Genomic DNA, 21574 nt, shown 5'->3' on the forward strand with positions numbered 1-21574 from the left:
CATGGGGCAATCAGTATACACTATGCAAGGATTTTTCCCAGCCAAATGACAAAGTTACAAACCTGAAAACTACAAAGGGTACTGTGAGGATTCTATGGGTTTATCCCCTAAGATGGCGGCCAAGGGACATAACTTTAGAAAAGTGTGGATTCAACTATTAATCTGCTCATCATTAGCAATCAAACGATAATCAAACGACTACCCGATAAGTGATATCTTCAGTTATACAGTAGAAACCAAAAGGGGCGAATCCACTCGGCGCGAACAAGTGATGGGAGCGAAACCACTCGGCACGAACACGTAATCGGAGCGAAACCACCCGCATTCAATCCAAGTGCTAAATCACTAGTAGTATTAGTGTCTACAGATTTCTCAAATTTGAGAAACATATGCCTTTAATTTTTTACAAATATAATTATAGCTTGATAAATTCAGATGTAGTGGGGCATAACTTTTTGATAAACTTGAAGAAAATTATTTAAAACTAGCCTTTTCATTTCAATGAAAAATGAAAAAAATCTCGTTAAAAAATGGTAGTTTTCCGACAAATATATTTTTTAGGCACTTGTCCAAGGGCAAGTGCGCGGTCAAAATTCACTTTCCCTACCAGAGTGTTTGCTTGCCCCACCATAAACTAATACTGTATTCATATACATTTGAAAATTAATAAGAAGAAAAATGCTCAGTAGATCATACAATTCTTAAGTCAAGGCTTAAGCTTTAAATCTATGACTTCAATATTGGTTTTATTTTTTTAAGTCACTTGTCCACTGGCAAGTGGTCGATAAAACTTAATTCACTTGCCAACTAGGACTGGCACAGTTCCATAATTTTTTTGGGTCGGGTCAGTTCTAAATTTTGTGGGTTCGGTTTCGGGTTTTTGGTTCAGGTATATAATAGAATAAAAACTCATGATTTAGATTATATTCAACAATTTTTTTTAAAATTTTCTTTTAAATCTAAGAAACAGCAACATAATGAATGGTTTAAAGAAGTATCATAAGTAGAAAAGTAATTGACCCAAATGATTCAAATCACATTATAATGGTAATTTACTAATGAATATAGACGCCATTTTTATGGTTAAACTTTCTCTATTGTACAAATTGCAACCGAACCGGATTCCAGAGAAACAGAATGGAACCTGACCTGAATTAAATGCTCTGCAGGTCATTTCAGTTACCCGTGACAGCCTTATTGCCAACCCCATAAAATTCACTAGCCCTGGACATCAGGCAGTGGGATTTGTCAGCCCCTGCGATTTGTCAGCCCCTGCAAAAGGGCTGTTTGGGACCTTAAAAGTACATTAAGTATCCAGAAAGTTTTGAAATGCATGTTTAATTATCCAATATCATTCTTAAAGCGGGGGACAGCTGAAAATTTTACAAATTATACCCAAAGAGAGTGACAAAAAATTGGCGATGTAAATCAGAAGGGTTTACAACGCTTAGATCCCATCTGTACTTCTATGAAAAGTAAATATGCATGATAAAATAATTATTTAGTTTTTCATTGCAGGTTTGTATCCATTCAAACAAGCATGGTGGTAATGAGGGATATATTTCGGCAATGCCAGAATGGCATGCAGTGCCATGGAAAACTCCTCAAGGAACTCCAGAAAATATACGACAAGGTAAACTCTATAGTCTATATGACATTCTCAGTCAGGGGTGATACTGAATTCTGTTATTCTGTAATGTTGATTATAAATTGTAAAATTAATTGTACTGATGAATTAGACTCTAATTTTAAGAAAATGATGAAAACTTCCAAAAAAAATTCAGAGTTTCTATCTTCAAAAAAATGTACCTAATTACATGAACCTAATTACAGACTGACATAGAAAAGTTCTGGTCAGAGTTCAAGCTTCTTATGATGTACTCCATGATCATCCAACAAAGGGCACCTTCTGTGGAGCGAACTATTGACTTTATTGCCAAGTTTGTCACCATAACAACACCCAGTATTCCCGAGGTGGAGGATCAGAACGACTCCACAATGGATGACGTCACAAACAACAAACTGCTTCAGAAAATGCTGGACTTCCTGCTAGAGGTGACACATTGTTCCAGACCAATGGCTTGTGTTTAGCAAGTGCCATCAGTTTATTCTTTCTAAACTTAAAAATAAATTTAGCTGAAATAGCATATTTTCTAGATATGATGAAGATTTATCTGTACTTTGTATCTGTAGTGCTAGTTATATTCCTTTTTTAGAATCATTCAGCCAATGACAAAGCAGTGCGTTTTCGAATCAGCCAGCTCATCCACAAAATTCTGGATAATCTGGGGGAGGACGCTCGGATTGATGACGATTTGTACGATAAAATCTATGAGTGTATGCTCGAAAGACTCCGAGACAAGATCCCCATAGTGAGAATGCATGCTGTTTTAGCCTTGACCAGATTACAAAATCCAAGGGATGAAAACTGTCCTGTCATTAAAGGTAACACATACAGGAAAATAACAAAATTGGGGGTGAGATGCTGACTCAGAAACCTTCTTCATTTAATAATCATTTTCAAAAAAATGTTTAGCCAAAACTAATCTATTCTTATAAATGATATTTTTGTAGCATACCTTTTTTTGATGAACTGTGACCCTAACCCAGATATCAGGAGAATTGTTCTGTCCAATATCGCCCCATCTGTGAAAACCCTTCCAGCTATTCTGACTCGGAGGAGAGATGTGAGAGACGTAGTGAGGAAAACGGCATACACCGTAATGGGGGAGAAAATTCACATCAAGGCCCTGTCCATAGCCAACAGAGTTGCTCTCCTTCATGATGGGTTGACAGACAGATCAGGTGTGGCATCATAATATTTAGCTCTATTAGAAAAAAGTATGAAACAGCTTTTGGCAAAGTGTTTGTAATGTAATCCTCCAAAAATCAACAAGAAAATTCTGGCTTTTGAAAAATTGGTTATTTCTGATGTCAAGTTTTGTCTGATTCTTGAAGTATATTAATCAAACACATATAGTATGTTTATATAATTTAAAAAGTAAGATAACTGCAATTCGAGTAAACAATGTTGTTAACAGGGAGCTAATGTGCTAGGCCTGTTTTACAACAATGAGATGCTGAACTCTGATACCTGTAAACACAAAAGTAGTGACTGTAGTTTTTCATACTAAACTTGCTTGAAGAGTACATTGATTGTCATCAGGTTTTCATCTTCCATAGTATTAACCAAAAAAATATTTTATTATAAAGTTTGATATTTTTGAATCACCATGTCCGTCTGTTTCCGTTGATGTCCGTCCGTCTGTCTGTAGACGAGATATCAGAAACTATTGAAAGGATTGGTCTGAAAATTTGTACACATATTATTCACCATATGAAGGTGTGCACCTGGAATTTTCAACTTGATTCAATTATTATTTTGAATTTTACAGGTGTTTTTTTCATTTTTATTTTGTGGTTTTGTCCGGACTGTTTCTCAGAAACTATTGCAAGGATTAATCTTAAAATTTGTACACTTATTATTCACCATATGAAGGTGTGCACCTGGAATTTTCAACTCTTTTTGTTAATTTTTCTGCATTTTACAGGTTTTTTTTAAATTTTAATTGACTTATTCTTTTTGGGCTCATGTATAAGGTTTGAGACATAGAATCTAGAATATCTGTACAAAAATGTGAAACACAGCTTAAAACTACTCATAAAAACTTTAAAAAAAAGAAACTTCATCAAGTGTTAAAACAGTTTTTACATTGCACAGAAGATAACGTAATTTCATTTGTCTCTTGGGAATAATGACTGGACATGCATCCAGTTAAAGATAAATTAATGAGTTTGGTGTGGGAAAACATTAAGGCATCTCATTATCAAATGTGTTGTCTTCTGAATGTCAAGATCTCTCTTCTCTTATTCTCTTAATTGTAATATATTGTCTGTCAAAGCACATTACTGGATGACCAGCTCTTTATTTTCAAAATAATTTGATATAAAGTTATCAAGATTAATTTGATTTTGTATAATATGATTTTTTTTTCAATAATCAGTTTGCAGAGTGTCATAACACATAATTGCAATATATATTTTTTTAATGCAGAAATAAAAAATAAAATAAAAAAATAAGGTTACAATGGAATTACAATGTATTAGTATTGATGTTTCATTTGGTTGCACCTTTGTTTCATTCATTAAGAAACATGATGAGCAATTATATTTCACTGCAAATTTTTGTAAGTAAATTGTGAACACCTCTAGATCCATAAAGTATTTCTGAATTGGCACCTTCTCTGAAAAACCCAATATTTTATTATTCATTTGAGAAATACCAGTGCTGTGAAAATAAAAGTAATTGGATTTTCTTTTACATTGACAGCTTTCTCTTGTTTTAGGTGTATACTATTGTTTTAAGCTTAGACAGCAGACATTGCCTGTGTAAGACAGAATTTTCTGTATTTGTAGAATCTGTTAAGGCTGCTTGTTCAGGGAAGCTGCTGCAAACCTGGCTGCGTACGTTCGGAGGCAATGTATTGGAGTTACTGGGAAGTCTAGACGTGGAGAACTCGACCGAGACATGTGAACTGGTTCTGAAGACACTGCTAAAGGAAGCCCCGCTACCAGAAGTGGTGCAGAAGTTTGATATCTTAGATGACAAGCAAGTCAAACTTTCTTTCTCCTTTTCTCTTGCATTTTGTTTAGATGAATTTTTTTTAGTAATAATAAAACAGATCTATCATTTAAAGCTTAGCCATGTTTTCATTGGAATTTAAGTTCACAGTGCCATAAATGTTAGGAGTAATGCATCACAAACCATTTACATGCAGCATGGAGATGGGAAAGTTGGTATGTAAACTTTTTCCCCTGAGACCAGACAGTTAAGTATAGTGTATTGTAGGATTCTGATTGGCCAGGACAAGCTGACGAGTGAGAACGCTATGTACTGGCAGGCGGTCTGTAAACACATACACTCATTGGGAGTTGATGGAGACGAGTTTCTGGACAAGGTGCTCCCAAACTGCCTAGAATTCTGTCAATATATCAGGCAGTAAGTCCAACATTTTTATTATTTCTATAACAGTATATTTAGGGCTATTGGTATTCAGGGCTAAAGGGTCAAGTATTCAAAGACAGGTAATAATTATTTCATTACGAGACAAAAAACATTGTCTTTTTATGCAAACTGATTACTGAAATCAGGTCTACTTCCTATTCTGTATGTACATGCAGTACAGTATACTTTACAGTAACTATTGTTTTCAGTACAGGTTTTTAGTGGAATTACACAATTTTTACTTGATTCACGCTTTAAAAAAAGCTAGCACATGTACATGTACATTTAAGTTTGTTCATGCCTGACATTTTAGGTATGTGGACACACTGAAGGAGAGTACAGATATTGATACACAGATGGAGAGAGAGTTCATCATTCAGCAACTCTTGTCTATGATACAGTACATGGAGCTCGCTGATCAGTCCTCACGGTAATTACTTCATATCAGAGTTATCATCAGGGTTCTGTCATTGAAAGTTCCTGTCTCAAAAACTTTTTTTTTGTCCATTTACCTGTCTGTCCTTTAGCTTTCATCATGTCCAGCTCACAACTTAACAACATTTTTGATCTCTTGAGTTTTGAGTTGGACTTGCATTTGAGAAAGTTTAAACTTTGCCAATAGCTACTATATTTAGGCAGTTTAAGAACCACGTCTTGTTTTAACATTTTAGTGCTTTGCTAAAATTTCAGAAAAGCTGTGGAGAATTTGCTTCATGAACTGCTAATCATGGACCATGTCAGTCATAGTCTTGTAAAGTATATAATAGAGCCACTCTCTAAGATCAAATCCCAGTCCTCTAGTCTGGTACCAATCCTGGCAGAGGTTATATCGGAGATCCGTGAGCCAATCACAACAGTGGAGAGGGGGCCATCAGAGGACCATCGCAGACAGAATGATATTAAGGTCAGGGCTTGGAGGAATTTAGAATTGGTATCTCATGTCAAGAAATAAACAGTACTATTTTGCAAATGTTTCATTGAACAAGTTAAAAAATCAAAAAAGAAGTACTGAAACATTTACAGGGTAATGAACAAGAAATTAAATATTTTCTAGAGGATATGTTATAACTTTGGCATGTATAGTATTAAAAAGTTTTAAAAATTAAAAAAATATTTTCGTAAAATATTTTCACATGTATCGTTTCGGGGTAACCGGTTTTATATACCAACAGGGCATAAACACCGATATATTAATCAAGGTACATCTGATGTGTATAACAAGTTTTGCATCAAGTCATTAATGATGTTCCCTGCATTTGTGTTAGCCAGTCTTTATTTATCATAACACAAGTAATTCATTAAATCACCTTTTGAATTGCTTTGTAAAATATTGTTAGGAAGAAAAATATTACACATTTAATACAAAAATAGTATTTTTTTTGATTTACTATTTCTTAAGGTGTTTGAATGGATTTTGTTTTATCATAAAGTATACATATATTTTTATTAAATTCAATTTGGCTGAATAGCAGCATTTCCTGTTGCTCATCGCAATAGCCGGGCATTGCTCTACAAGCAGGGTTAAAAAAGTGTGAACAGAAATTAAATATTTTCTAAAAGTATAACTTTGTGAGAATAAGGGTTAAAAGACCATTTTCATTTTTAGCTTGCATTTTTTTCTAAAGGGCATTTAGATATATTTATAATCAGTTATAACAAGTTTTTATAGAATAATTTTCTACAGTCATTCATAACACAAGTAATTCATTATATCTCTTGCGATATTGCTATTGTTAGGAAGTGTACACACTAATCAAAAATGTTTTTTGAACTTTGTGCAAGGAAAATGTATCATAAAGTATACATATAGAGTTTTTATTATTCATTTTCTGTATAGAGTACCTGTCATATTTCCCCTTTAGTCTACAGGGTTAAAAAAGTGTAAATCAAATATTATTTGTGATGATAAGTTTAAAAGACCAGATTCTTGTTTTTGAACACAGATTGCAAACATTCGAGTGAAGCTGAATGAACTGAAGGAATCGTTAGATGAGAGTGTTCGCAGTCAGGACTTTGGCCGAGCGGCTGAAATTAAACAGAGCATATCTGAGCTGGAGACAGAAAGGAACCAGCTTCTGGACCTCCCCCAGACCCAGACAGAGGAAATACGCACAGAGAGGGTGAGATCTAGTACTAACAAAATTATAAACTCCCCCAGACCCAGACAGAGGAAATACGCACAGAGAGGGTCAGATCTAGTACAGTAGAACCCCGTTATTACGATGTTCACTTTGTCAGGGTAAAATATCGTAATACCGAGGGCAACGTAATAAAAGTACCCAATAAACTCCAGGAAAACATCGTTTGGAAAACGTGTCATTGTATTAGGTGGTGTGTTTTTCTCCTATCTCCTTTTTATGCTCAAATTCTTAACCAATATGCTATATACACTTAATTCATCGATAACTTATCTTTAAAACTTATTTTCATGATGCTATTTCTTCTTTTTCGATCATAGTAAAAGCATAGAGTACATTTTTTAATAGAAACTTCGACAATCTTCCTTTAATTGCCGCCATTTTCTGTAACGTACTTTCACTTTTGTTTCTGTCCAGATAATGCGTTCTTTAAAATTTCAATGTGTTCGCAAGAAATTCAGTATCTTTGTATTTTATTTAAAGTCATTTCTAAATAAACAGCAACATTTTTTTTATTCAAATAAAAGGTCAAAGTAAACAGACAAGCAATCTGTCAAAATATTTTTTTTTTGATTACTGAACAGAGTTCAATTAGCAGTTCAGCAATTATCGATTTGATTTCTGCTGACAACTGAGAGGTAGTCCAAGCCACTACCCAAGCTGTTAAAACGTTTGTAGTGGAGTTCAAATTTTGTCCTAATAATGTTTGATACCCAAGCTGTTAATTCACGCAGTTTATTTGCAAGCGAAATTACACAAATTATGTGTACCTGTGTACAGCATACATGCATAATATTAAATAACCTTTCATTTATTAAATTAATTTATTAAACTAAGTATGAAATAAAGAATAAAAAAATTTAAAAAAAATTACAGAGATAGATAGAGAAGAAGCTAGAATTATGAGTAAACTTTAATTGTTTAACAATGTCTTTGGCACGTCTCCAAATCTGCTGGGCTCGCTGGAACAGTCCAGGTGGGTGCAATCAAGCGTTACTAATCACCTAACTGCCCTGTAAGTTAACACTCTCTCAGAGCACAGGTGTTCCAATGTTTATTAAGCATCTCCTTAAGTGTCTACCAGCAATCACCACTAAATAAACACGGAGTGAAAAAATTTTTGACAGAATTTTTACATCGTAATACTGAGACCTGGCGTTTTTGGACAACGTAATAAACGGTTCTTTTTTGTATAGATTCGTTAAGAAATGATTTTGTGCTTTGAATTTACAACGTAATAAGCGTTCTATCTTATAAAACCGTCACCATAATAGCGGGTCTCTACTGTACTAACAAAATTATAAACTCCCCCAGACCCAGACAGATTAATGCTAATTCAATTGTAAATATAAATGACGATGTTGAGTTTTTCACTGTACTGCTTATAATTAGGTGAAAATGAATAAACTGAAAAATAATGGTTGTACATATTCAGTTCATATCTAGAATCTATCTTGCACAGCGCTAGTCCTAACATCATAAAAGATGTATCTTAGAGGATTGAAGAAGTTTATTAAATACTTGATTGTAACATACATGTATGTTGGGGTGCAGTTCATATGAAAATAAGCTTGTAGAATTTTTTGATTATTTCGGTGATTGATGTGTGTGTGCTTTTGCTACAGACTGATGTGGCCACCATCCTTAAGTGTCACGCCATTGTAGCTGAGATGTTGGAGACTCTTTCTCTGTCCAGTGTCAGCCCTTCACTCCAGATGTTGATTGAATCTCTTGTAAGTTATACACAGTAATATCAGAAAGTAGATTGGATAAAAAATCCTCTATACTAATGCTTATTTCTAATGTCCTTAAATTGGAAAACCTTGTTAAACAGCTAATCTGCTTCACTGTTAGAAGTGTAATTCATAATTTAATATACATGTAAATGTAATTTGTCGTTCTATACAGATTTTGCCTGGGATTCAAAATGAAGATGGACGGATCAGAAATCTTGCGGTGAAGGCACTGGGACTGTGTTGTGTCATCAGTAAGGACTTGGTCATGCAGTATTTACCTCTATTCATGCAGGTACTTGATTTGTTTGGTCATAGGTAACTTACAGTCAATGTAACATCATGATTTTGAAAGTACATAGATATAATGCATGCAAACTTTTACAAATAAATGTTGCACACAAATATACATGTAGATGTAATGCCTGTACATATACAGTGATTTTCGGCAAATTGACAAATTTTGTAACAATTTATGTAAATCTTGAAATTTTTACCTAGGAGTATGTTTAAGGTAAATTTCATTATACAGTGTAATATATCTATAAATAGCATACATACAGACACAGATGTCAGTTTATGAGAATGCTTTGTAGGCTTCCCAGATTGACGTTGAGCTGGTTCGCTGTACCGCGCTGAGGGTTATCTTTGACATGCTTCACCTGCATGGTTTGGAGGTCATGCAACGGGGGCGACAGGATGATGAGACATCGTCCACCTCCACCGCTGACAGTCTGCTGGAGAGACAGGACAGCGTGGAGGACGGCAGCTCAGGGGCCGCCGCCGCCAAACTAGTCGCCATATTGTGTGCCTTCCTTGACAAAGAGGTGGGTAATTAAACAATAACACATTTAGAATATGCTTCATTTACTGTGGAATCATTTCCACAAAATTGAGCCACCATCATGAAGTTTGATGATTCCTCAGTATTTAACAAAAAGCATTTGTTCTCATTTGTTACAGCTAGAAAGGCTGTAGCGCCTTTTCAGTTTTTGAGACATATCAGTTTACTGTTTAAATGTATGTATTACATATAAGTGGAGCCTCGTTTATCCGGACGCTTTGGTTCCTAGTCAATTTGTCCGGATATGTGAAGTGTCCGGATACCTGAATCACCAGTTAAACAAGACAAAATAACATTAAAAATTTAGGGCTGAAACGATTCACCGAAATATCGATATTGTTCGATATAAGTGCTCTGTTCAATTTTCGATTCACCATCTCGATTTTCGGTTCGATACGTTTTTTATAATCGGGTTTGGTTAACTCTTTGAAATAGATCGGGTTCGACCTTATTTTAACATTTTGACACACACGAGGGAGAAAATTGGGACGGTAAAGTTTCAGAGTATGCTGCCTCTGCTATTATTTATATGAATAAAGTGTTCTTAATCAACAGAACCACAAGTATCAGAGATGTGCAATTAACAAATTAGTAAATTCGGACTTGTAAAAATTATAACTACGCATGTAATACATCAAGTACAACCGGTATTTTACTCATTTCTTGCTATCAAATTCCCAACCAGTGAATATTTTCCAGGCAGCATGCACCTACTGTCAATAAATCTCCATAATTTTCTCCATTTTGCAGTACTTCCTGACTTATTTACTTCCAAAAATGATCGTTTTTTCCCTAATCCGAATTTCCTCCGTTTATTGTAAATACATGCAGATATCTCATTAAATTATTTACGATCACTCAATCAACTGAAAGATCAGTGTGATTCACATGAAATATATTTCTAGTGTATTTAAGGATTTAATATGAAAACAAAATGAATTTATTTTCACTCTAAATGAGCTAGTGCAAAATAATCAGAAAAGGAAAGATCTTCAGATATTTTTTTAAAATTCATTTTTATTTTCTGTCATAATCATTAATTTTATATGATTTAATTTTAATAGTGAGAATAAAATTTTAATTTTCAAAAGATTGACCTTAGTACCCTTACTTTTTCAATGATTAATTTTTTTTCAACATTTGTTTTATTTTAGTATTTGTCTCTATATTTGGGCTAATAACTTTTTACTTGGGGCTAGTAACTTTATTGCTGCCAATAGCCCGTGGGCTAGTACTTGAATTTTTAGATTGCATACCCCTGGTAGTATATTTCTATTGTATCACCACTTTTTACTCTTTGTTTTTAAAATCTGAATACGTTTTCTTTAACCTTATGAATATTTTCGTTCTTAAATTGTATCATATTGAAAAAATTGAATTGTGACACAAGTATTGCAATACGTATCGTATCGTATCGTGGAGGGGGCGTATCGTTTCAGCCCTATAAAAATTCCGTACCGATAAAAAATTGTCCGGATACTGAAGCATCCGGATATCTGAATGTCCACTGTATAAAAATATTCTTCTTAATTTACTGTACTCGTATAACGTATTCAGTCAGTTTATACTAGGGATGTCAAATCCGTCTATATTTGATAATCAGTTTCTCGGACAATTTTCCACATCATACGGATATCCAGGTACTTGATGATATACCTAGTGTATACTTGTGAATTATGGGTAAACCCAGTTTGAATTAAAAATAATAATAAGTATTATATACTAGAAATTTCAGTATGCAGCCTTTCTCATATGACTCAACTTTTGCATACTTAATTGAATTGACACAAATGTAGAAATATTGTATTCTATCTTTGCCTTAACTGTGTTATACAGTAAAACTTTCATATTCAGTACACGTTTAATGGATTGAAGCTAATAGCAAAGGTGTTTTTATTCCTTGTATTTTCTGATACGTATTTTGAATTTAATGGATATAATGAATTACTTAAATAACAGAGCAAAATTGCAAATGGTTATGAGAATGTTTTACTGTACATGTAATTTATTATGCAGGGATCAAAATTTTATTCATCGTGTTGGATAAGTGTAGCATTGAAATAATGTTTGTCTTTTGTGTTAGAAGGAAGCACTTTTTAACAACCAGAATGTAAATTGAAATTAGGAATTTCAATTCATAAATTCATCTTTAACTATTATTCCAGATATATTCTTAGTGATTCTTTTTCATTATCATAGGGTAATGAAATATGTATTGCTTATTGTTTCAGAGTTCAGAGCTGAGAACTGTAGCTGGGGAAGGTTTGGCAAAACTTCTGTTGTCTGGTAGAGTGGTATCTTCCAAGATCCTGTCTCACCTTATCCTCATATGGTACAACCCAACCACAGAAGACGATACACACCTTAGACACTGCCTAGGAACTTTCTTCCCTATTTATGCATTTGCAGGAAGGTACTGTCTATTCACATTTTTTAGAATATATGTATATCAGTGTAGGTTCAGGATTTTAATTGATTTGAAATAAGTGTACACAGTCCTTATGAATAGTGTGTGAGTGACAGAATTAGAGAGTTAATAAACATATCGAAGCATTTCAGTTTACATGATTTAGTCCAAGGGTGGTTGTACACAGCAACTTATGTACGAATTACAAAAATACTTCATCAAACTTTGAAATCATAAATTCTTTGTGTGACTTGTTCAGTTAAGTAAATGACAGCTTATTTTAATTGAATATATCAGAAAGCACAAATTTTTTTTCTTCTGTATTTCTACAGTTTATATCAATGATTTTTTTGACAAAGGATAAATAATTTGTATAGTTAGTTGGTAAGAAATGTTTATTTGGTAAGAAATGTTTATTGTTTCTGTTGTACAACCAGAGCTAATCAGGATGTGGTGGAGGAGGCCTTTATCCCCACTCTGAAGACCCTGAGAAATGCCCCCCTCTCCAGTCCCCTGGCAGAGGTGAACGCAGAGAATGTGGCAGAGCTGCTGATCCAGCTGACCAACTCCAAGTTACTGTTGAAGAGTCAGAACGAAACGGAGACCATCAAGGTAAGAACTTATATCAAAAAGATTGTATTGGCTTGTCACAAGAACTTCAATTACAACTGTTGATATGAATATGATATACAGGGTGTTTCATAATACATGTTACATTTTGAACCTTCGATTTGACAAAAACAAGAAAAGATACAGAAAAGTCTTTTTATTAAATTGATGCTTGTATCCATAAGATTCATTGTATCTAATTACCTAAAATATTAAACACTGAACAAAATCTTAAACATTTATGAAAATTAACGAAAATTCCATGTTGCGACATTTTTTGCTACATTGAATTTCACAACGTCAAAAGCTCCCATTACATATTCTAAATAATCTCCATTATTTCAACAACAAATTAAAGTTGCTACCTGAAATTTGTATAGAGAATAACCTTGCCACATATTTTTGCGTAGACACTCATCATGCTCATCATTTGAAGATCTATGTTCTTTTTGAGGTCATTCAGTATATGTGGTCTAGGGTTGTAGACCCTGTTCCTTAAGAACCCCTAAAGAAAAGAGTCGACAGATAGAGATTGTTGAATGCAAAGGCCAGGCTCTTTCCTGGCATATTGAAAATTTGTAGACTGATAACTTTAAATCATATTTCAAAGTTCAAAGTATGCTTAAAATGCTGATATTGCCAGCATCAATTTCCGAAACTTTCTACTTCACTAAGAGTCTCCATTTCACAAAAAAACTCTGCTTCTTTTAACGTCTTTAGGCTTTCTGGAATACTGTTTCATTTATCACATATTGCCTGTCCCTGTCCTTTAACCTTGTTACAAGTAACAAGCCTTCTGATAAGCATTCTAGAAAGCTTCTATTCTTTTGGAATATGTATTTCATCAACTTTTAAATGAATATAGGACACATGAATTGAAAACAGCAGCCTTGCAATTCAGCACTGAATGGATATTTAAATTATGACATCTGCGTTTATAGCACAATTAATCATTGTAAGACCATGATTGCCATGACTTTTTCACAAGGAACAAAAATGCAGGATTTGATGTTTAAAATGATATATAGTTTGTAATAAAAGTATGATAGGTAAGAAAAATAATAAGATTTTAAAATGTAACATATATTATGAAACACCCTGTACTATGAGCTGTATACACTGTATAAAAGAATAAACCTGTGGAGAAATTATGAACAGGATATTAAATATAATATCATAATCGGACTTGAATGCAATAATACAGCCTGCAGGAAGCATCGATATTGAGCTTTTTAAAGCTTTTCATTTCTGCTGCATGATGATGTCCCTCTTTAAATTTTTTTTGTCTGCAGGAAAACCCAAGGCATGACAGTCTAGCCATAAAAATCTGTAATGAGATTTTGTCCAACCCTGACTCGTACAACCTCAAGCTCTGGGTTAAAATTCTCAACAAGCTGGAGCTGAGTGAGACCAATGATGAGGCCTTTAAAGTGTTAGCTGTACTGGCTGATCAGATGTTAGAGGTAATGTACAGAATTAAGTCAATATAAGCTAATTTAACATTTCATTATGTGAGTAGATTGTTTAGGAGTGTGTGTGTGTGTGAGTGTGTGTGTGGGGGGGGGGTAATCAATAATATTTATTTTTCTCATGCATCTATCAAAATCTAAAAAAGTTAAATTTATATCAAAATTAGTATCCTGTGAAGATGAATCAAGAAAGATTCTAAACTTAGATCTTGTTTTAGCAGATTTACATTTATATAAATCCTTGTAAACACATATCAGGTTGTCAAAGAGAAGATGAGCTTGAAGACACTGAAGAAATTTGCTGAGTTAGTGAAGGAGAGGGTGCCGGTCCTAGCCTCCGAGGGCGACCAGGACAACTCCCAGAATATGGAGGGAGGTACAGCAGAGGAAACCACACCCCCTAATGCTGGTTTGTGTGCTCTCATAAATTCTTTGTAATATGATGCATAATCCATAAAGCCCTATTATTGACTCCAAAGTTGATGGCCTTGCATCCATGACTACGGCTTTTAAATAATGTCTAGTGGGAGAAAATTTATTTAACATTGTCTGTCTATGATCCGTGTTTTGTGATTTTCCAAATTCTTTCAATTTGTTTGTCTTTGAAGTAAAAGTGTATTGGACTGGTTAAATGAAAAGGAATTGCTTTTAAAAGCAATTAATTGATTAGTAAAGCTCTGAGGTATTTTTTGTTGTTGTAGAAATGGACAAGACAGCTGTTAGTGATAAAACACAGGATAGATCTCAGATGAATGATACAGCTCTACATCTAGATGGCTCCCTTTTCCATGAGACTAGTACACTGCGTCGAGTCCCAAGTAAGTTTAAAGGGCTCTACATATGTTCACGAAGATCTGTTGACATTGGAGGAGGAACTGAATTTTACAAATATATTTTTTTAATTATTAGGTAAATCTGGAGGAGTTTCACCCAAAGTCGGCAATCCAACACTGGATCCAGATGTTGCAAAGAGTCCTATTGCAGCTTTGTTTTCCAAGACATTTGATTTTAAGACTCCCGATAGAACAAAGAATTTCAAGGCAAAAGGCCCTCTCAACTTGTCTGAGAAAAACACAGGTAATATAGAGGAAACCAAAGAGAGTGGTCCAGACACAGATAGTCAGGAGGAGACCAGAGAGGCTGGGCCAGACACAGACAGGGAGGAAGACAAATCACCAGATTCAAGAGGCAAGAAAAGAGGAAGAAAATCCCCAGAACCATCCTCACCACAGAGTAAAGGTACACCCGGGAAGAAGTCCAAGAAAACTGAAAAGAACAGTAAAAATTATAAAAAACCTGAGAAAGAGGCAAAAAGTAAAAGTGGCTCATCAGATGGGAAGTCTGAAAATAAAGAGAAGAAAAACACAAGTCCATCTATAAAAACTGGTCACAAGAAGTCAGTAGTTCCACCCAAAGCAGTTAATGCTCATAAAAGCAAGAAATTGAGTCCTGTGGTGGTGTTGACAAGAACAGACCAGGATACGTTGTCTACAAACAAAAATGAAGCAAGTCTTACCAAAGAAAAGAATAGTGGAAATAAGAAATCACCAAGGAATAAAGGAATGTTGGAGTCACCAGAGAAAGTAAAGGCCAAAAAAAGTGAAAAGATAAAATCTAATGATGAAACAAGGGCAAAGAAAAGTGAAGTCTCAAAATCACCTAAATCACCATCTTTAAACAAAAACAAGAAGCTTACATCTCCCCAAGCCTCTGAGGAAGAAGAGGAAGTTCCCCTGAAGACAAGGAGAACACCAAGGATAAGACGCTCACAGTCAATGACCACAAGTAAAACAGAAGACAAAACTCCTGATGGAAAATTGTCCAAAAACAAGGGAGTTAAACATAATTCTGCCTCAAAAGAGAGCTTGAATGAATCACCTAAAAAGCTGCTGCGCACCCCTAAACACACAGATGTCAAATCCCCTATGAGGGGCAGGAAATCCGTACAGTCGACCCCTGCTGATGTAGAGCCATCCCCACAAAAGAAGACCAAACTTGCAGATTCAGTCAGCAAGTCAAGAAAGAGTGTCCAAGGAATTGAAAAGAACAAGGGAAAGGAATCCCCAACAAGGACTGTGCCCAGGGAGGTCAGTAGTCCTGTTACAAGGAGTGGAAGGAAAGTCCCAGTAGAAACTAAAGGGAAAACCAGTCCAGGCACTCAAAATAAGACAAATCCTGCTTCAGCTTCTGCCAAGTCCAAGAAAACTGCTTCTTTGGTCAGTAGTCCGGGAAAAAGAACCCGTTTAGGTGCAAGCCTCTCTGAATCTGAAATGGAATCCCCAAGAACTAGAAGCAGAATCACATCTCCCGAGTCCAATGTAAGCACACCATCAGAATCAGTCAGGAAGAGCAGCAGAAAAGGCCCTGCTGCCAGTAAACCATTGTCAGCAAGATCCCCAAGGCTCAAAAACGTGGAGACCAAGGAAAACATGTCACCAAACAAGGGAAGTTCTCAGAGGGCTCAAAAAGATACCAATCAGCATAGAAATGTTTCTTCACCCCAGAGTTCAGGAAATAAGTCTAAATCTAGTCCAGCTCAGCCAACAAGAAGTAAGAAAATAGCATCTGAATCGGATAATGATTCACAGAGTTCACCTACAACAAGGTCTAGGGTACGAGGTAACAAGACAGCAGTCAGCGGCCATGAATCAATCAATAAAGACAAAGGAAACAAAGTTTTGTCAGAATCTCTGAATCTGTCCCCACGCCATGTCACCAGGGCTTCAATTACAACAGCGGACTCATCCAAGAAGACTAGTCGGAAAAATCCAGCCAAGTCTTCCCCTGAAGCTGATGAGTCACCAGTACCTACCACCCGCTCGAAGAAGCCACCTGTTCCAGCCACCACCAAACTGAAGCAGAGCCGCTCCACGGCCGTCAGGGTGTCTGCTAGAAAGGCTTGGAATGAGGACAGCAGGTTAGATCCCCCATCCCTAAAGTCTTAGTGTTTTACTTAGGAGTATTTTACCCTATCTTTGGACTTTCAGTAGGGCGTGACTTTCTCGGCGTTACGTAATGGAGAATACTAGTAGATTCTCATTGGTTACGAAATTAATAACATAGGAACTTAAAATTGTTGTTGATAACGATCAGACGACTTATGCCCCACCTCTGTGCCGTGAGAGAACTTTTAATTGGCTATTTACTACACCAGTTGACATTCGGCTGCATTTCTTTCATATGTATATTTCAACAGTGAAGGGAAGCTGTGTAAATTTCAGAAGCTAATTAGGTAACGTCGAGAATGCCACGCCTTACTGAAAGTCCACACTAAGCATGTAATTCTAATAAAAGCTAACACCTGCCACAGATATTAAAGTAGATAAGACAAGAATGAACTTTAATTAAAATATGATACAGTACAAGTTAATTCCAGTTGTTAGATAATTCCATCCAAATATTGAATTTTAAAAACTTAGTTGAATTTCCAGTCATCAGCCTGAATAATATGTATTACACTTGAAGGTATTTCTTTAGGTTCCCAGGCTTATTTTAGATTGTCAACCATGCTGAAAAAGATGTACTCCATTGATTTAACAATATCCTTGAAATAGGATTTAAAAAAAACATGCAGTGAAAATTATCAAGCATCTTCTAAAAATATTCTGACTAAACTTAATGTTTCTTTTAAGGCCAAAAAAAATTAATTTCTTGGTTCTCAGGCCCTCCCTCATCTCTTCCAAGGGCACCTCATTGACCCTTTTTATTGCTAAATCAATAAAATAAAAACAACAAATCACCTCCCTCATCATTTTTTGAGGTTTTGAACAATCCAAAAGCTGCCTCATCATGTTTGGGGGGCAATAAAAAGTAAAATAAAATGCCTCCCTTCCTCATCATATTTCTTGAAAAAAGGCCTGAGAACCAAGGAATTAATTTTGCATGGCCTAAGGCAAAGAAAATAAGCTCCTTCAAATTCACCAAGTTTAGAGGCCCACATCAGTCATATGAATTAATGTCCTAAACCAGGTGCTGGAAATTAATTGATATTAAGTTCTCAGTGTCTGAGTATATCTTGTTTATCCCTAAGAGGCTTGTCTCAGGTTCTGGCTTGTCTCAGGTTCTTTTAATCATTACTGCATATATATTTCATGCAATAAAGACAACTTACTGATGCAAAAAAAAAAAAATAGTTGAACAAATCATGCAAAATAAAAAAATCTAAGTACAGTGTACTTGTATTATAAAAAATCATTTTGTCTACAAAGTAAAGGGACAAAGTAAGTCCTCTGCAATACTCAGGGATTCCCATCCCTAATTGCAATTAAAAATAAATGATGTCCTCTATTAGTCATGTAAGATTTTTATTCATAAAAATTTTATGGTTTAGCATGTTCCTCTTTTGAAAAATTTGAAACTAATAAAAATATGAACTGGTATAATTCAAAACAATAGGAATGATTTTCAATTTTTAGCTCTACTGGTCAGAGACCAGAAGAGCTTATGCGATAGTAATGCGTCCGGCGTTCGTCCGTCTGTCTGTAAACAATTTTTCAAAATGCTACTCCTCCTACAGTTTTGGTCTGATTTCAGTATAACTTGGCACACAAGTAGACTACACTAAGATACATAATTCTGTATATCGGTTTTTGATTTCAATAAACGGTGTTGCCGTGGTTACTAAAAATAGAAATTTCTGTGAAATTCTTTCAAAATGCTACTCCTCCTACAGTTTTGATTGATTTCAATATAACTTGGCAAACAAGTAGACTACACTAAGATACATAATTCTTTATATTGGTTTTTGATTTCAATAAACGGTGTTGCCGTGGTTACTAAAAATAGAAATTTCTGTGAAATTCTTTCAAAATGCTACTCTTCCTACAGTTTTGGTCTGATTTCAATATAACTTGGCACACAAGTAGACTACACTAAGAACATAAAGAGACTTTATCAAGGATCATTATTCTATTTATTGCTGTTGTAAAGTTTCAATTCCCAACTGCTTAAGTACTTTTCTCTCCCATTGCTATAAGTACAAACCAGTAGAGCTTCAGTCTCGACAGAGACTTCTGGTTTCTTTTTTTTTTTTTTTTTTTTTTTTTTTATTTGGAGTATTGTTAGTACATGCTTTACAATATCTTTTCCATATATAGCATAAATCTAAGATAAAACTTTTTATTTGCACAGCTCTGGTAGAAAGACAGCAGGTCAAAAACCAGAAAAGAGGTATGATGACCACAGTAATCACTAATAGTATTGTGAAGCTGTTAAAGTATAGACTGCTTGTTCACAAATCCCTATAGCCATAAAGATTTTCTTTAAAGTGGGTGATACTGAATTTAGAAAAAAGTCAATAAGTTGTTTGACTTACAAAAGATTTTTTTTTTCTTCATAAATTCACCCTAAACAATCTTGAATTTCTTACTTCTCTGTGTGGAATCTAAAAATATTTTTATATTAAGTATGGTATTTTGTGCTTCCACTTTGAAATGGCCAGAGCATAAAATGTTACCTTTTCCCATCTTTTATCTCTTTGACTTTCAATATTATGGACATTGCTAAAAGCTGGGCCCTTGAGATGGCTAGCACCTGAATTATATCTAATTATGCAGTTTTTGGTCTGCTAAAGTCATGAGATTAAAATATTTTTATAAATGATTTTAGGCTATGTATGCTCATAATAATATTACATTTTACATTACAGAATGACTCGGGGCTCCCAGAAATGAAGTTAGAAAGCATCGGAAGATTTTCCTGACCACCAGTTTGGAATGGTTCTCCATGGACAGTTTAGAGTGTTTTGATTAATATTGTTCTCATAAACTGTCTTTATTAGAGAGATGTACTGGTGTATAATGTCCATGTCTGCCTGTTAATAATTCAGTTTTTCTTAATAACTGGACAAGCATATGGCATATTGACATAAAACTTGGTATTTTCTGATTTGTATTTTCTGATTTGTAATGATAAATTATACACATATAAGCTTTGTGGAATTTTTAAAATCTATTTTAGAGTTACATCTTCTTTATAAATATGAGCATTGCTAATGATAGGGTTATCTTCAATGGAATTTAAAGTTTATGTGAAAATGTTTTCATCTGTTTGGATGCCTTTTTATTGTAAACATAAGTATATTTTTATAATTTCTTGCAATTTTGCATGAAAACATAAGACTACAATGGTAAAATGGACACATCTTTTTTGGGGGCATAATGCAGTAAAATAGGGAGTGAACCTGACAGTGGGTGTATATTGCATCACAAGCAGAGTCTTAAGGAAGCTCTAAACACTAATTAAAAGTGCTTTTAAGACTTGGAGAAAAATATATCATATAAAGGTGTGCATATTGAGACTATTTAGTTAATATTCAAGATAGATAGAGTACCTGCCTTATTTCCACATGAAAAATTTTCAAAGACAATAGACTATTCGTGAGCAGAAATTACTGTTGTTTACTTACATAGGGAAAATAGATGGAATAAAAATGAATTCATGTATACTTGTCCATGGTCTAATATAATGCTAAGAATATTTTAATCTATTACAAATTGTGTAATTAACTGTAAATAGCAATTTTGTTCTATCTTACTTCTAAGGGCACATCACTCTAACTGCATAAAACTACCCTTGTAAATAGTATTCTTTAGTGTGCAGTGTTTAGAGCTTCCTTAAGTTAGTTATGGTTCCATATTAACACACACCAATATCAAATGAAGACTTACCTGTATATTTCATGTGAAGAAAATGAGAAGATATATTTTTCTTACAGTAATGTTTTTAATTAGGAGGATGGGCTATGCAGAGTTTGATTGCATTCACTCTTACCCCCCAAAAAAATGCCATAAGAAGCTGAATTCTAATACACATATGCAACTTTTCTTTTTTCTCAAAGAAACAGATTATTATAACCTCTGAATTTAAGCAATGGGAATTCTTACTTTTATAAAAAATAAATTTTGTTTATTAAGTATGTTATGAACAATGCAAAAAGTACATTTCTTGAACAATTCCAAAAAACTATTTGATGTCTTCATAATTTATTTCAACGTTGGATTCATATTATGTTTGAATTTTATAGCATGTATTTTGGATGGCAATGTAAATAAATTATCACAATTAGCTATTTTCAGAGTTTTTTCTTTCCATACTGCATCCAAGAACATTGATTAATTTTCATACCCCCCACAAACGAAGATTGGGAGGTATATAGGATCAGCTTGTCCATCTGTGCTAAGGTATCTGGTCCATAATTTTCTCATGGAGGAAAAATAAAATCTACTTCACACAAAGATGTGCAATGACCTTGACCCAAGGTCATTTTGGCAAGTTAGAGGTCACTGAAAGAAAATTTCATAATTCAAGTCCGGTCCATATCTTTCTTATGTATAACCTTAGCAAGTTCCCAGATTACACAAACATTGTT

At 34.4% G+C, this 21574-nt stretch overlaps 1 protein-coding gene across 1 annotated transcript; it reads left to right on the plus strand.

The window, feature by feature from the left end:
- The first annotated feature begins 1522 nt into the window (after positions 1-1522).
- LOC134283822 (condensin complex subunit 3-like) lies at positions 1523-20091 on the plus strand. Its single transcript, XM_062766316.1, has 20 exons — positions 1523-1633; positions 1834-2055; positions 2217-2445; positions 2575-2805; positions 4417-4609; positions 4850-4999; positions 5319-5435; positions 5696-5909; positions 6949-7125; positions 8769-8876; positions 9052-9171; positions 9473-9703; positions 11952-12133; positions 12565-12739; positions 14029-14199; positions 14464-14614; positions 14907-15023; positions 15115-17122; positions 19336-19374; positions 19853-20091. Exons 1-20 carry the CDS (start codon positions 1541-1543, stop codon positions 19875-19877), a joined length of 4953 nt encoding a protein of 1650 aa, XP_062622300.1. The 5' UTR covers positions 1523-1540; the 3' UTR covers positions 19878-20091.
- Positions 20092-21574: the final 1483 nt, after the last annotated feature.

The sequence above is a fragment of the Saccostrea cucullata genome, unplaced genomic scaffold (assembly GCF_032062105.1).
Source record: "Saccostrea cucullata isolate Sc308-1 unplaced genomic scaffold, CSIRO_AGI_Scuc_v1 ctg146, whole genome shotgun sequence".
Classification (NCBI taxonomy): domain Eukaryota; kingdom Metazoa; phylum Mollusca; class Bivalvia; order Ostreida; family Ostreidae; genus Saccostrea; species Saccostrea cuccullata.

What these genes read in the sequence shown, in the direction of transcription:
- LOC134283822 (XM_062766316.1), top strand. Translation starts at nt 1,541, where the DNA reads ATGGTGGTAATGAGGGATATATTTCGGCAATGCCAGAATGGCATGCAG. An exon ending in TGCTGGACTTCCTGCTAGAG is followed by an intron (nt 2,056 to 2,216) that starts GTGACACATTGT and finishes TTCCTTTTTTAG; the next exon opens with AATCATTCAGCCAATGACAA. An exon ending in TACACTGCGTCGAGTCCCAA is followed by an intron (nt 15,024 to 15,114) that starts GTAAGTTTAAAG and finishes TTTAATTATTAG; the next exon opens with GTAAATCTGGAGGAGTTTCA.